At 35.2% G+C, this 17,333-nt stretch overlaps 2 protein-coding genes across 2 annotated transcripts in view; both read right to left on the bottom strand.

The window, feature by feature from the left end:
* Positions 1-17,333, bottom strand: part of LOC125652202 (BTB/POZ domain-containing protein 6-like) — a 294,494-nt gene that overhangs the window by 93,657 nt on the left and 183,504 nt on the right. The gene's annotated exons all lie outside the window — the stretch shown is intronic.
* Positions 6,169-12,431, bottom strand: LOC125651415 (uncharacterized). Its single transcript, XM_048879990.2, has 8 exons — positions 11,621-12,431; positions 9,929-10,027; positions 9,692-9,820; positions 7,231-7,287; positions 6,964-7,028; positions 6,632-6,848; positions 6,391-6,462; positions 6,169-6,291 (listed from the first exon to the last, which is right to left on the bottom strand). The coding sequence occupies exons 4-8, from the start codon at positions 7,261-7,263 to the stop codon at positions 6,214-6,216; spliced, it is 465 nt and encodes a 154-aa protein (XP_048735947.1). The 5' UTR covers positions 7,264-7,287; positions 9,692-9,820; positions 9,929-10,027; positions 11,621-12,431; the 3' UTR covers positions 6,169-6,213.

The raw sequence follows: 17,333 nt of genomic DNA, 5'->3' as shown, positions 1-17,333 counted from the left end.
AAAGATTACCATATTGATTAATATCATTAAGTAATCTTCAATTGGGCCCACAGTATACAATGATATTCTCAGAGCAAAGATACTTGTAAGAAACTTAAAAGGAATAGTAAACGTAGAATTCTACAGAAGCCAATAGATTAATATTCATTTAACTGGCGGCCGCCACTTAATCTATTGGGCGGCCGCCACTTAACTTATACGTGACGGCTACCAATTTCAAAAACAATTTACTTCGTATTGCTAAGTAATTGTTTTGAACGATTTAGAATAGTACGCAGACACATAGCATCGTTTTTTCAAAGTGTTGGGACAGTCTGAGGAGAAATTGTCTTTTAAAATTATTGACAAGCAGAAAAGAAACCTAAAAATTTCTCTTTTGCCCAAACTTCATACTCCTAAATTAGAGGGAGGGGCTCCGTTCGTCCCTCAATTCATCAGTTCATCATTATTACATTTTTACTATTCATTACTACACCAAGAGTGGAGTGAGGGCCAATATGCAACTACATGTATATCTTAATTTGCATTTGAACATAACTTAGTTTGCATATAAAAATAACGGAAAATGAACGTTGTAACAAAAATTGGAGAGGCAGCTCCTGGTTCTATGCGCCTGATACGTTGGTATATTAAAATCTGTTGACATTTTTTTTTTCAGTTTCTTTATTTCCGTGAGCCATATGGCTCATTGGATTCACATACACATATATATACACAGGCAGTACAGTAGATATAAAGATATAATACATACAGAAACAGTATATGGAGAATGCATGAACTTACATAACGTTATACAGTAATATCATTGCATAAATTTAAGTATATATATATATATTACAGGTATTCATAACCAATTACACTGATTCATAATATGTACTGTATATGGTATATTCGAATAAAAATATGCTCTATGTACTAATTAATAACAGTGTCATTGCGTAGTTTCGCGGCGCATTTAAGACATTTACTTAAATTACTCAGTTCTTTGATATTATTTACACTCAGAAGCTTAGTCAATTTAAATACACTTGGTTTTGCATAATAGAATTGTTTAATATATTTTTTCTTCATTCATTATAAAGAGGGCATCTTAGAATGAAGTGGAATTCGTCTTCAATATCATTTAAATTACAGTATTTACAAATCCTCATATTTCTGGGAATATTATGTCTACCGGTTTCTATGCATAATGAATGTGACGAGGTTCTATAACGAGTAATAAGCTGCTTACTATACGAGTCTATTGGTTTTGTTAGATAATACTGTACACAAAAATTGTCAACAAGGTGCCGGTAAAGCATACACTTTGATAAACTTTCAAAACTTCACATTATATTTTGCCTGTATATATCTAACATGTTGTGTTCGATAATTTTATAAATATTTTGCTTCCTCTTGTGGTCCCACAAGTAAGTTAAACCCAGATTAGACAATTCTTCTTTTATATTAGCTAACCAGTTATTATTATAAGTGAACATGTCCTCGTAACAAGCCTTTAAAATACAATTGTCTGTGTTCTTCAGTTTTATCTAGTACTTAAATTTTAAAATTTTCTCTTAATACATAAAGGTAATCTTCCTAATTCACAGTAAACCATATTGTTACATGTCTTTCTATTTACACCCAGGACATTCTTGCAAAAATCAATGTGTATTTTCTCAACATCTGGAGCTTTATGGAATCCCCATATTTCATATCCAAAGGATAATACACTACTAACATATATGTCAAAAACGGAACATTTAGTTTCTATATTAAAACAGTGATTTTTAAGACTATTATTGATTGCAATCAATGCTTTTCTACTTTACTCAGCAGCATGCCTTTGCGTTTTCAAAAATTTCCCGTTGTAACACATAAGCATTCCTAAATAATTAAATTCATTTACAATATCCAAAAGAACATCATCATAATACCAATTTCGTTGTCTTCAACTTTACTACCATTTCTAAATATCATTATTTTTGTTTTCTGCACATTAACACTCAAATCCCATTCTTTCGTGTAATTAGATAAAGTATTTAACATCCTTTGTAAGCCAACAGCGCTCTCAGACAACAAAACCATATCATCAGCGTACATAAGAAGAAAAATATTGATTAAATGTATATCAATACTCGGGTAATCTTCTCGAATAAAACTATTTTCAATATCGTTAACATACAATGAGAATAGTATGGTGATAAAACTTCACCTTGCAAAGGCCCACTTCATTACAAAAGTATTCACTTTAAAAGCCGTCGTATTTTACACAAGACTTTACATTCTTATAAAGAGACTGTATAATCTTTACGAATTTTCCTTGTATTCCTAAATGTAACAATGTGTACCAAAGTTTTGTTCTATTTACAGAGGCAAACGCTTTTTGCATGGTAGTCTACAAAACAACAATATAATTTTTTCTTGTTACCCAAAGTTCTATTGATAAGAGATTGTAACACAAATACTGCATCTACGGTTGAAAGTCCTGGTCTAAATCCATACTGAGCATCTGTTATAATGTTGTATTTTCATATCGGTTCACCCTTTTCATTTTGGAGGAGAGAGAGAGAGAGAGCAGTTGAATAATTGGTTGCCGCCACATAAATTAAGTGGCAGCCGCCACATAATAAGTGGTGGCAGCCAGTTGAATTAAGTGGCGGTCGCCACATAAATTAAGAGGCGGCCGCCAGTAAATGAGTATCAATTCTTTACCCTTGCACCTATCGGCTTCCGCAGTATTCAAAAGGAAGGCTACAATAACTCGTTTAAAGCATGACTTTATACGAAAAAGAAGGTGGTGATTGACTAAACTTGTACCTAAGCATATATTCATTTAGCTCTTAGTTCGTCTAAACTATTACAGGCCAGTTTTAAGGGTCGAGAGGGAGCCATGCCAAAAAAAAAATTCATAAAAACACACGCCAAACAATAATTTTCATTATTTCAAATATATTGCAACTCACTGGGTAATTTGAAAGCATTCTCATATAACGATTATAACAGGAACCGGTAACTTTGTAATAATAATAGTAGGTGACTTATACCATATCACCCCCTAATGAAAAACAAGGAATGAAACGAGTTTTTACTCAAAACTTCTTTTCTAATAGCTCTAAAATTATGTTTCTATCGTCGGCCACCTTCACAAGTAATTTCAATATTTATGCCACTGATCCATCAAAAAATAATCCTTATCGACGGATATAATCAGAAATATTCAACAGTTCTTCGCGACCACTTTTCGTGTCATCCCTTTGCTTATCCTGGAGTCCATGAACAACGTCACTTCCGGTATCCCGCACTCAATATATAGGTAATTATACGTTATTTTACATTAATCTGATAAAATTATATGAACCTTTTCTTCGTGTTAATACTCTTATAATTGATATATAACTGCATCACGATATTGAAAGAGGTCTATTGTTTTTCAATATTCAAACATAACATTTGACTTTAAAACTTAGATTTAATTGCCCTTCAATTTTAAATGTTAAAGGAGATATGCTACACCAGAGAAATTTGATATGGATGAAAAGTGGAGGATATGTACAATATTTTGAAATTGAAAACTTTCAAATTTACTTTATCAAAAAATGTAGTTTTAGTAGAAAGTAATCGAAAAAAAATCTTTAAACCCCTGCTGGACTCGAACTAGCGATCCACAGTTCAGCAGTCGACATGCTAACCTACTGAGCTACTCAGCTGGGCGATGGTTTTTTGAAATGAATAGACAAATACTGCTGATATTTATATTTTCATCCATGTTTTAAATGGAAGACAGCCATTGTGAAAATGTAGAGTACCTCCTTAAAAACAATAGATCTCTTTAGATATAGTGACGCAGCTATATCAAGCATAAATATATTAACATATAATTGTATTCGGTTTTGGGTGGATGTTACTACTAACTAGTAGATGATGTACAAGGAAAGAACCACACGCCAGAAAGTTGGTTTTCTTGCTCATGAAAAGGCGAAGATAACGAACAGTGGTAAATCTAATAACTCCTATAAGCAATGCAAAATAGAGAGTTGGACAAACAAGGACCCCTGAACATATCAGAGATGGGATCAGGTGCCTAGGAGAAAACACCCCCTGTCGACAAGTCACAACCGCTGTGAGCCCTATAATATTGATCATTTAAACGAAGTAATCCGTAGTCAGAATAAATATGCAAAGAACGGCCTAACAATGAGTATGAAACACATCAGACAGAATTAACCCAATGACAGGTTGTATTGGCAAGCTAAATCATTGTAACGAGCATAGAATTTACGAAATGCTGACTTTAAACAAGGCTGTTGAAACCCCTGTAACATCAACTTGTTTGTCAGTAGCCTGCCTCGATTTAAAATATGATCATACGCAGAACAAGCTCTTGCGTATCGAATCAGTTGAGAGATATAAACACCATATGCAGGTGATAATGGAATATTACAACATAAATATGGGAAGTTGACGATGGAGAAGCTGAAATCATCCCGTTTGTAATAAAGTTGAGTTGTTAGTTTGCCGTTATTAATAAAATATCCAATTAGGAAGCAGATGTGGAGGACTATGTGGTGTCTTTTATTTGAGTTCACTGGGATATATTGAATCGACATATGACTTGTGCATGGAATTAGAGAGGTCTTTAACAAAGTAATTTTTTGGATGACTGATCACTAGATTTTTCCAATTATGTTGAAGCAGCTGTTTATGATGTCAAAAAGTCTAGTCTTCAATTCATCGTGAGGAATGGTCGTGTAAAGTGTTGAAAAATCTTACGTTTGGATCTTGTTGATTTGAGAAAAGTTTTGCGATTTCATACTTATTAAAAGTTCTTTCGAATTTTTTAGAATCCACATTTGATTTACACCACTTCTGGTATATGTTGTGGCACAGTACGTTCAAAGTTTGTACTTCACAGCTTTTTAAAATATTTTCGTGAGGAGCAAAGATATGGGGTTGACAGAACATTTACTAGATCCAGCAATGTATTCATATATCTAATATTCTTCTGTATAAATATAAACTTTAAAACTATCGGGAATATCTCATATCCGTTCGTAAATAGCGTTTTAGAGAAAAAAATCTTTATTTTTAACTTTTACAACGGTCCACATCATTAAAGGTGAAGATAACGAACATTGATCAATCTCGTAACTCCTACAAGCAATACAAAATAGATAGTTGGGCAAACACGGACCCCCCTGGACACACCAGAGGTGGGATCAGGTGCGTAGGAGGAGTAAGCATCCCCAGTCGACCGGTCACACCCGCCGTGAGACCTATATCCTGATCAGGTAAACGGAGTTATCTGCAGTCAAAATCCGTGTGCCAAGAACGGCTTAACAATTGGTATGAAACATGTCAGACAGCATTTGACCCAATGATAGGTTGTATTTACGAACTAGATCGTTATAGCGACCATATAATCTTTTTTAGAATCCACATTTGATTAACACCACTTCTGGCATATGTAGTCGCACAGTAAGTTTGAAGTTTCTCCTTCACAGCTGTTAATATTTTCGTGAGGAGCAAAGACAGGGGCTTGGTAGAGCACTTACTGGATCCAGCAATGTATCTTTGTTTGTAAGGGTTTTTATGTAGTTTAGGAATCCAGGATAGGTACGGTAACTCATATTCATTCGACCCATTAACTGAAGCATCGTTTTGAAGAATTTCATCTTTTGAAAGGGCAGTTGGAGTATAAGTACGATTACCAAAAGTAGAATTAATGCCAAGTTCGTTTAAAATACAGTTGTAATAATGGGCCTTACAAACAAAGACAATATTGTTACTAGCTTTGTCAGCTGGAACCAAAACATATTCCTTATGAAACCTATCTAATTCTTTTATCACTTCTGGTTTACTAAACACAGAAGGATAGATGACACGTACTTTTGTTTTCATATGTCTAATGCGGGATTTTAATATTCCTCTTATGCTTTTAACCCATTCTGACAATGTATCAAGTTCTTCTTTTTCATATTTAGCCCATCGTCTGGCATAATCTTCGACAGAATTCTTAATAGAGATGAAGTTCTGTCGCCAATTAAAAGACCGAAGTTCTCTGTATTTAGGATCTTTCAGAATAAGTGATTTGAGGTCCTCATTTTCAACTTCATCAACATCACCAGTAATGACATGTCCAGCTGGACTATAGTTGAAAGAAGATGAAGAACAAAAACACGTTGGTGGATCATATCATATAATATATTACGTCTGTGATATCAAACAATGTCTTCATTTAATTCGGCGGAAGATTCTTCTGAGACGTCTTAAGAAGCCGTTGCCTGCTCTGCCATTTTTCTGTTCTCTGGTCTACGAGAGAAAAGGATAGGATCAATGAACTTCAGAAGAAAAAACACTTCTTTGTAGTCATAAATCGACATTCAAAACTATGCAATACAGCAAACGTACCTCCTGTCCAGTTGAGGCGTGACCACATACAAAAAGTCGGATATACCACGGTCTACGAACCGGAGTATCGGCCTGAAAGTTCAAAGTGCTGAACATCATTACTATCACAACAAAACGACTACCTATTAAATATCAGTTTTCTTATTTAAAGGTAGCATTGGCATTGGGTGAAGTCCAATTCACGGTGCTTGTCAATTTGAAATTGTTTTAAGGTGATCGAAGTCTTCAGATTGAATTATACCTTCATTTGTGACATAGGTTGAGATGATGACTGGGGATGGGTATGGGTCTTCTGGTTTGTCAATTCTTTCTCCCTGGCGTGCATCAGTTGTTCCTCTCTGGGGTGCATCAATTCTTTCTCTCTGGCGTGCATCAATTCTTTCTCTCTTAAGTACTTCATTTCTTTGTCTCTGAATTGCTTCAATTCTTTCTCCCTGGCGTGCATCAATTCTTCCTCTCTGAAGTACATATAATTATGGGAGAGACTATTACTAAATTTTGTGTACTTTACAGTTAAGGTTCGTGTTGTATATTCTAATCTTTAAATTATGTGTAAATGGCTATTGAATTTACCTCACTGCTAATTCAAATTGCGCGATCATTAATGAGATGCTCTCGTGCACGGACGGAACTTTCACCTGAAATTGAAGATTGACAAGTACAGTAAACACGATGCCCAGAGTGGTCCAATTCTCCCCCTCCCTTCCCCCGCCAATTTCCCTTCCCTTCACTGTTTTCTTATCTTCCTCTTCCTTTATCCCTCCTCCCCCTTTCTCCCATCCCTTTTACCCTGCCCGCCCCTACATACACGTGAAGCTTTTGACGAGGAGCTTTGTTTACCTGTTTCTTTTTCGCAGTGTGCTTCCATTTCATCTTAGTATCATCAGTCTCTTTAATCTATAACAGAGAAATCCCCCACAATAAGTAACACTGTAAAGATCTTTGTGGTACAAATGTATTTGAGAAAATTGGCACCTGAACAATTCACTTCGGCATTAACAAAAAAGTATCAGAATATTGTTATGGTCATGGAATATCTATGTGGTTTTATTTATGGAAACGCCATGCAGTTTGCCAAGTCATGTCAGGATGGATACACTTACTAAGGGACCGGTCAGTATTTATTGGGGGGATGGGACCGGTGCAAAATGCAATAGGACACACATTTATTTTGACTTGCATACTGATAGGACTCCAACTTTTTTTTATTTTCAACGTTGATAGGACCGCTATATTTTTTTTAATTATTATGTCTCCGAACACAAAGTGTCGGAGACATATTGTTTTTGCTCCGTTTCTTATTATTCTTATTATTTTTTTCTTCTTATTCTTATTATTCCTCTTCTTTAGTGAGAAATTTGTCCGACCGATTTTGTGAAAGTGCTTCAACAGATCCACTTCAAACTTTGTGAGCTGATAGGGGGTCACTAGGAGGGGTGCATTCAACTTTTCAAATTTTCAAAATGGCCGCCGTTTCAAGATGGCGGCCAAAAAACGTCAAAAACTCAAGGTTGTCGGATTTCAACCAAATTCTATTTCTAGGGTCATTTGGTGACCCCTAGTCCATTTCCACCATCAAAACTTTTTTTTGAGCCGCCATTTTCAAAATGGCCGCCATATACCGAAATATTTGAAAGTGTTAAAATCTCTACAACATTTGGGTTCTGGGGTAAATGGAGGGTCGACAATTCATTTCTAGCATCAGTATTTCCTTCCAATCAATTTTCAAATGTTTCAAAATGGCCGCCATTGAAGAAAATGGCTGCCAAAAATCAAGTCCGTTGGATTTCAACCAAATTCAGTTTTTAGGGTTTTTTTGAGAATCCTGAGTGCATATCTGGCATCAAAAAGCATTTCTGACATGGGGAGGTGTTCGGAGACATTTGTGTTGGCATCCCAACACAGTTATAGCTCGTTTATTTTGTTGTTGTTGTTACAAATATAGCAATGAACAAAAAATATTATGAAGTATTTTAAACTTTTCAACTATCTTGCAAACAATAATACTGAATTGTATGCATGCTTTATTTCATGTCCAAGTTGAATATACTAGATCTACAGACAATTTGCAGTAAAATACTAGACCTTTGGAGATTTCTAATATTAAAACATGTATAATTCAAAATCACAAAAGAAGTATTCAGCTGTGAATAAATTTGCAAAAATTACATGTAAGTTTTGCTTGAAGTATGGATTTCAATCATAGAAAATAAAAATGGCATCATGTTGGTCATAACTTGAAGGATACAGACCAGAATTTAACTAAAGTCTAAACACATCTTTAATAATTTGCCAATATAACCTATCATTGGGTCATCTGAATGCTGTCTGACTTGTTTCATACCTATTGTTAGGCCGTTCTTGGCACACTGATTTTGACTACGGACAACTCCGTTTAGCTGATCAAGATATAGGGCTCACGGCGAGTGTAACCGGTCGACAGGGGATGCTTACTCCTCCTAGGCACCTGATCCCACCTCTGGTATATCCAGGGGTCCGTGTTTGCCCAACTTTCTATTTTGTATGCTTATAGGAGTTATGAGATTGATCACTATTCGTTACCTTCACCTTTCATAGAGAATACCCAGATGTGAAAAACAGTAATTAAAAAATATCCAAAATACAGCACTTTTACCAACAACTTAACAAAAAGAAAAAAAAAATAGGATGAAAATAATGAGATTTGTAACTTCACAAGACAAATTACCGAACAAACATGACAAAGTGAACAAAAGTTTCTCAGGAACTTGAATCCCTCAGCTGATATAACATATCAAGTGATAATTATGAAGAACTCCAGAGATTTTAAAATGAAGTAAAAATGTTGTTTAATCATACATAAATATTTATTTATTAGATAGGACAAACACTTTTTTATTACACTTCTGATATAGGACAGTAACTTTTTTTGCATTCTTAGAAGATAGGACATAGTTGGGTTGTTTTTTTTTAATGGAAATATGGAATGCACCGGTCCCAACCCCCAATAAATATAGACCGGTCCCTAATACAGCAATTAAAACCGCTCTTTAAATCTAATTTGTAATACACCGGGGGTGAGGTGGGGTGGGGTGTTTAAATCTAGCAGCTAACTTATTGGGGTCTTGTTACACGTATAGAAATCTTCGACCTGCTTTGTGTGGGCTTGTTCTTCTTCCTCGTCTTTTCGGTTAGTTATTGAGCTTCCGTTACTTGTGATGCCGAACAAATTCTGGTTTATATATCATAAGATATACGTGAAAGATGAATAGATGCATGAATAAACTGCGTAGCCTACAGGATTAAGTTTTGATGCACTGACCTCTTCCACAACAGGGGAGTAAGGAAACTCTGTTTGACTGGAAACTTCCTTTGTGCTGTTGTCGTCATCTCCAACTTTTGTCTCCACTCCTCTGATTGCATATGAAATGGCCCCATCACTCAAAGATTTCTATCATTAAAAAAATTCAATCTTATTCAGCAAATACGTAAATAATAGCAAAAACACCAGAAAACTATAGTAAATGGTTTAAAGGAGAAACATGTCCTAACTACATACCGTAACTCCACCTTTTGCCGGGAGTGAATCGGGGATGCCATTGTATGGAAAATAATGAACCAATTTAACTTCCCCAGTCTTACTGTTCAAGATGCACGTCTGAAAATATGCATTTGAATAGAAAACAACACGTAAGTGAAACACTGATGCGTCAGTATAACAGCAAAGTTGACAATGATCAAGGTTAAAGTCATACCCCAAAGTGAAAGGTCACGAGATCAAAAATCTTTGGTACCCAAAAGAAAGGCCTTGTCACAAGGAATACACAAGTGAAACACTACACGTTCCAAATTCGTAGCAAATCATGAAATGTTAAAGTTGTTTAGAAGGAGGTCAAATCTCAGATCGGTGTCATGAGGTAGAAATGTTTACTTCCTAACAAAAGGTTTTGTCAAAAGGAATACATTTGTGAAAAACTGAAAGCCCTATCACCAACCGTTCAATAGCCATGACCAAGGTTAAAGTATTTCAAAAGTAGGTCAAACCCCAAGATCAATATCACAAGTTCAATTTTTTCGGTACGAAAAGGAAGGTCTTGTCACAAGAAATATACATGTGAATTGATTGATTGTCCCTCTCGAGAATATTTCACTCATATGGAGACGTCACCACTGCCGGTGAAGGGCTGCAAAATTTAGGCCTATGATCGGTGCTTATGGTCATTGAGCAGGGAGGGATCTTTATCGTGCCATACCTGCTGTGACACGGGACCTCGGTTTTTGCGGTCTCCTCCAAAGAACCGCCACGTTTAATCGCTTCTTACGACAAACAAAGGTACCTAACCGAATCACATGTGAAAGCCCTATCACTCAATCGGAACTCCTCGAATGTCTCGCGCACTCGACATAGATCTATGTCGAGTGCGCGAGACATTCGAGGAGTTCCGATTGCTCTATCACTATCCCCATGCGTCTCCCATTAACGTGAAATCTGCGTGTCATACTTACATGTTTTTTATGCCCGAATAATAATAATCAGAGATTCGGTGGCACATATTTATTGGTTTAGCCACCTCAGTGTCTGTCTATTTGTCATAAAAAACTTTAACATTTGCCATAACTTTTAAATGATTTATCAGTTGTAAACTATAGTTTATAAAGCGTAAAAATGTAGATAATACTGTTTCTCTATATCTCACAATTCACACCTTCATTTGTGTTTCAAATCTAAACTAAATAAATAAAAACTCTAATTTACGTACGTTAATTATAGTTTAAAACCTAATTAAACTATACTTATTAGGATTTTTTCGATAAGTCAACAGAGCTACGTGTGGTGTTATAAGTAAATTTAGAAAGCATAATTTATCAATTTTAGTTTGGATATGTTTGACAAAATTGTAAAACTGCTCGATTTAATACTGTAAATCATAGTTTATAAATTTTCAAACGATGATTGACAAATGCTAAATTCATAGTTTATCTCTCTAACCTATAACGTAGTACTTATATGGTCGTGAATCTTAATTTAATGCTTTTAAAATTTAGATTACAAATGAAACTTATGGTTAACTATGATTTGCAAATGAAATTAAAGGAGCGAAACATGATATCTGATAAATACTCTAAGCTATAATAAAAGTTTGATAAACCTAGTTTTTCGTAGTTTACAACAATAAATATAGGTTAAGATGCAAAAGATCTATTTTCATCTAGCCTTTGAAAAAAGAATGCATATTAAATTTATCTTTACCTTTCTGGCATACAACGTAACAATCTGGTACTCCAAAGCACGTCTCTCTAAGTCGGAAAAATTTTCCAGCTTCTGGTGTGTCAGTAAAAATAAAAAATAAAAATGAATAAAATAAAAACCGTGGAATTAGCAGAAAAGTCGTATGCAGTGATCTTCAAAAAATAGTTTTAAATCCTAATTCGTACTTACCTTAGCAAAAAAGTCCATCCTAGACAAAGTTTTCGCGAATGTGTGTAAAGTCGAATTTCCTCGATACAATACCCTGAATACTATGACGTCATAGAAGAATTTCTAGGCAGCGACGTCATCCGATTCATCCTTAGTTACATATTACTACACTTATAATGTTACGTCACAAACGTATTGGTTTGTAAGCAAACGACCTCCCTGGCGGAAGTTTGCCTTACCTATATTCAGAAGAAGGGGGGGTATACATGTATATGCTTTTTCCCCCTTCTTCTGAAATATATAGGCTACGAAACAATAACATAAATTACGTTTGAATCGTTTCTTTAGATAATATTTCAACTTTGTAAAGATTTACACTCAGCAGCAAGCGCACGCCTCCCCCTCCTTTAAAAAAAAAGAAGAGAAATATGACCAAAATGCTCAAATATAAAAGTTTTCTTTATAAATCAATACCTTCACCCCACCCCATCCCACCTGTTCTCCCACCAGGGCTCCACCTTGGACCAAGTGGGGGCTTCAAGTTAGCCGGACTCCACCACCCCCCTCCCCGTCTTTTGATCAATGCGCCCTTGTTAAGAAATTTCTGGACACGTCTTTGATCAAATACATACAGTCTCGTGCGAAATTAAAAGTCACAAAAATGGCTGAAGTGATAAGTAGAGCCGAAATAATGGACATAGGCCTAATGGTGAATAGGGAGAAGGTAGGCCCTAAAGGTATCGATTTTCATCAAATAAAGGGGGGGGGGAGGGGGGGGGGGGGGCTCCGTGGTTAGAGCATCGCGCTCAAAATCACACGGCCTCTCACCTCTGTCGGCGCGGGTTCGAATCCCGCTCGCGCCGGTAAGTGAGAAAGTTTCCCAGTTTACTTTCGGAAGGTCAGTGGTCTCTTCCCAGATACATTGTATCCGCCAATAAAAACGGGGCACCACCAGATAACTGAAAAAATGTTGAGTGTAGCAGAAAACATCAATGAATGAATGAATGAATGAATCATCTTATAAAGGTAGGCATACTTACCACAAAATTTCAGTACTTCGTATAATGCATCCGTTGACTGCAAGAACAGCTAGTATTCCCTTCTGTGTACCAACAGCACCATAAGTGAGACACCCCCAAAACATATTAACATTTAGGCCTACAGCTTTGGAGTCTGTTTGTCACTGTAAATTCCAAGACAACGTGGTTTCTATTTTTTCCTCACTTTTTCTCCAGACATAAACTTGATTTGTCGTAAAACAACATGTGTTTCATCAGAGAATAATCACTCGGGATCATCATCAATCACAAATAACAGTCCAGTGTAAATGAGATCGGCAAAAGATTCAGCGTATTCTGCTCGGATATGGGGGTTGGCTTCTTCACAACTCTCCGAGCTCCTGTGACACCCATTTTCATGTAGGTCCTTTGAACTGTGCGTTTGGATAGCTGTGGTGTATTGTCATCAAAGTAGAAATATCTGATAAAGTCCTCCTGTGGTTAACTTTCACAATATTCAAAAGTCTTCTATCCGACCTTTCACTGCTCTGCCTTTTTCTGCTACATGTTGACTTCCTTTGGGTATTTAAACTCAAATATTTTCCTGATTTTCTTTCCTTTTTCAAAAAATTACACACTGATTCCTAATATTTTTCCACCACTGTTACCATCCCTTTTGAGTTGTAGGATCAGCTTTTTTTGTTCATCTGTCAAATCCTCTCCCCTGGTGTTTTGTTTTTGTTTTCTGCAGACGACTTTCTATGCAAACAAAGATTTACCTCCCTTTGATCAGTAGTTGACAACTGAATTTATACCATGGTTAAAAAGTTCCGGGTCAAATTATCTTCATATCCTACTTGGAAATGAAAATGTAGGTGTGTGAAACTTGACTTTCGAGTCAGCTATTTAGTGAATGTAGTTATATGATATAGGTCTACATATATTGCAAATTCAAATTCATATGCTTTATTGACGATTACCAAACATGAGGCGTACATCATAAATTAACATCATATACTATTACTTAGATTAAAACACTCATTCAAATACATGTATTGACAAAAATGCTTTGGGAATGTATAATTTTCAGGGTTCATGAGACTTTTTATGGTATTTGCATTCAAATCACCAAAAAATGTTCTGTGTATATTTATTCCTTAAAGTGATCATATTTCGTACAAAATAATAGGAAGTGTTTATCATCCTCAACTTTATTCCAACAGAATTTGCCAAATCTATTCGATCGTGGAAATTGGAGGTTTACAGTATCTCCCAATCTCAATATTAAGGGGATGTGCACTTTGTCTTAGTTTAGTGAGTAGAGATCTGTAAGCTTTTGGTAATGTAAATTTCAAATATTCTTGCATTTTAAAATCATTATTGTATACTTGGCTATAAAATACAAGGGTTTTTTTTCGGCTTATGACATTTTTATTTCCCAGACCTATCACTATAACATATAACAAATAGACCAAACGATAGAAGAAAAAAGTGTGGAAAGCTGCAAGGGATGGGGCCCTGACTAAGTTCCACCTAAATAATATATATTCCCTATTACATCTCCCAGGATGTAGAAGAAGAAGAAAAAACTAAGAGAAATACAAGATTATATAATCATATGAGAACAAAGTTATACAAATATAAATACATGTACATCATTTCTAGGGGATATTAGAGTATTTCGTGACAACTACCCAAAGGGCCCTTCTCACACAATCAGCAATGTAGGTATCAAAAATATTACATATTTTTTGTTTATATATTGCACTCCAAGACTGTTTTGAAACATTGAAGCTTTTAGAATAAAAAATTTGGTGTAGAGGAGGTACACATTTCTTATCCCGATAAATATCATAGAACATTTTACTTGAGAAATCTTTCACACGTACAATTCCATGAACAAGTTTGTTTTCCACAATTTGTTTGTTTAATGTTATAAAATTGATTAGATATTTTATTTTCATAATAGTTTCTTAATTTATTGGTAAAAGTTTCATAGGAATTTTCTTATCTTCTTTGCAATAATGCTTAGTGATTTAGTCGATCATGCTTGGACTATAGTTTTTATTTCAGATAACTTTTCATCTTCTTTAAAATCATCAATTAACAATGGTTTATTATTTTGGGATGCGAATTCCATATCTACCAACCTACAGTGATATTTAAACATTGATTAATATTTAAATAAGAAATGTTGATGTAATTTTCTGAATTTTTTCCCCAGTTGATACTTCGATTTAACGTTTTCTGAAAAATATTTTTCTTAAATTTTTAATAAATTATAATATCCTTTATTTATGCAGGATTGCACAATTAGTCATACAAACTAGTTTACATTTACTCAAAACTCGAACCTTGATTATGTTTACAAACAAAGTACTGAAATGTTGATTTTGTAATCTAAAGCATTTTCATCTTGCGATGACACAGGTTTAACTTTTTAAAAAATGGCACATATTTGAAATGTGATCCATATAATGTCCCCCCAAAAATTAAACAAACCTGAGTTACCTTGGCCCATATTTAAAGATTTTCTCTATACATTTGCATGTAAAACTTTGATCCCTATTGTGGCACCAGCCTAACCCCGGGGGTCATGGTTTTTACAAACTTGAATCTGCACTGTGTCAGGAAGATTTTTTGTAAATGTAAACTTCTTTGGCCCAGTGATTCTTCAGAGGAAGATTTTTAATGAGTTTTCCCCGATATATTTGTATGTAAAACTTTGATCCCCTAATGTCATGTAATTTTCTACTTTCCTAGCCCAGTGATTCTTGAAAAGATTTTAAAAGATGTTTCCTATGTAATTACATATAAAACTTTGATCTCCTATTGTGGCCCCATCCAAAACTCCAGGAATCATATTTTTACAAACATAAATCTGCACTATGTCAGGAAGCTTTCATGCAAATGTAAAGTTCTTTGGCCCAATGGTTCTATGGAAGATTTTTTAAATATTTTTTCTACATATTAGTATGTAAAACTTTGATCCCCTACTGTGGTCTCATCCTATCCCCGGGGGCCATGATTTTAACAAACTTGAATCTGCATTATGTCAGGAAGCTTTCAGGTCAATTTCAGCTCTTCTAGCCGAGTGGTTCTTGAGAAGAAGATTTTTAAATTACCCCACCATATTTTTATGTTCCCCAAACAAAGTTTGGGAACATATTGTTTTTACTCTGTTTCTTATTAAGGTCTTCCGTCTCCTGCGGAAGACCTTACTATTATTGTTCGCGTTCTTCTTCTTCATTATTAAGGTCTTCCGTCTCCTGCGGAAGACCTTACTATTATTGTTCGCGTTCTTCTTCTTCATTATTTATTATTATTATTATTTTCCTTGGTAGTACACGCGTTTTTCTCAGCGTCTCCTGCGGAAGACCTTACTATTATTGTTCGCGTTCTTCTTCTTCATTATTAAGGTCTTCCGTCTCCTGCGGAAGACCTTACTATTATTGTTCGCGTTCTTCTTCTTCATTATTATTATTAAGGTCTTCCGTCTCCTGCGGAAGACCTTACTATTATTGTTCGCGTTCTTCTTCTTCATTATTATTATTATTATTTTCCTTGGTAGTACACGCGTTTTTCTCAGCCATTTCTCCATCGATTTTCACGAAATTTTCAGGAAAGATGTCTTGTGATGACGAGACTTTGCTTGCAAAATTTCGTGCTTGACGTCACTTCCGGTCAGGAGTTATCTCTCTTTTAGTGACTTTTTGAAGGGCCTTGTTGTCCACGCATCTCCTCCGTTAGTTTTGAAGCTAGAGTCTTGAAATTTCTACACAAGATAGAGTAAACATTTTAGAAGATTTGTGGGGGATTCGATTTTACCGGAGGTGATTTGCATAAACGCTCGCCTGGACCTGAAAAAATGGATGCCAAAATTTTTCGCCGATTTCGGCGATTTTTGACCTTTGATCTCCAATATTTTTTTTCTTGCAAATATTTTGTTAAGACATGTAGAACAAAAGTTGTGCACATTTACGAGATCTTGTCGAAAATATCAAGATTTAGGGGCTAGCCCCTTAAATTAGGGATCTAGAAGGGCTCAAAGTCTACATCAAATATCTCAAAAATCGTTAATATTTTGGTATAAGTCAAAGAACAAAAAATGTTCATCTCAACAATCCAAATCTATTCCTATAAAAATTTAGGTCATATGTTACGTAATAAGGGATTTTAAGGGCCAAAACCATAAATTTTTTACCCCTTGTATCTCGAAAACGACAAATATTTTGAAAAGCAATAAAGAACAAAAGTTGTTCAGAATGATGATCTGAACAATATGGATATTTCGTTTTTACCCTATGTGGCCCCGTTAGGGAGCTACAGTTTGGCCCCTAAAAATTACTTCTAGAAATAACTCGAGAACGGTAAAGAATTTCTAAATACTTGTTGAACAAAAAATGTTTGAAATGTCATGACCTTTCTTACGATATCAAGCAAAAGGGGCTGACCCTTTTAATTAGGGGCCCAGAAGGGTCCAAAGGTTTATGAGAATATCTCAGAAACTATTAATATTTTGTAATAAGTCATTGAAGCGGAAATGT

The sequence above is a fragment of the Ostrea edulis genome, chromosome 5, assembly GCF_947568905.1.
Source record: "Ostrea edulis chromosome 5, xbOstEdul1.1, whole genome shotgun sequence".
NCBI lineage: Eukaryota > Metazoa > Mollusca > Bivalvia > Ostreida > Ostreidae > Ostrea > Ostrea edulis.
Note: the sequence above shows the minus strand (reverse complement) of the source record. Positions and strands in the feature narration are given on the sequence as shown.

Excerpts from the sequence above, each read along its gene's own strand:
- LOC125651415 (XM_048879990.2), bottom strand. The coding sequence starts at position 7,263 with ATGAAATGGAAGCACACTGCGAAAAAGAAACAG. Across the intron at positions 7,029-7,230 it reads ACACTGCGAAAAAGAAACAG|GTGAAAGTTCCGTCCGTGCA; the intron begins GTAAACAAAGCT and ends CTTCAATTTCAG. Across the intron at positions 6,849-6,963 it reads CAATTTGAATTAGCAGTGAG|AGAGGAAGAATTGATGCACG; the intron begins GTAAATTCAATA and ends TATGTACTTCAG.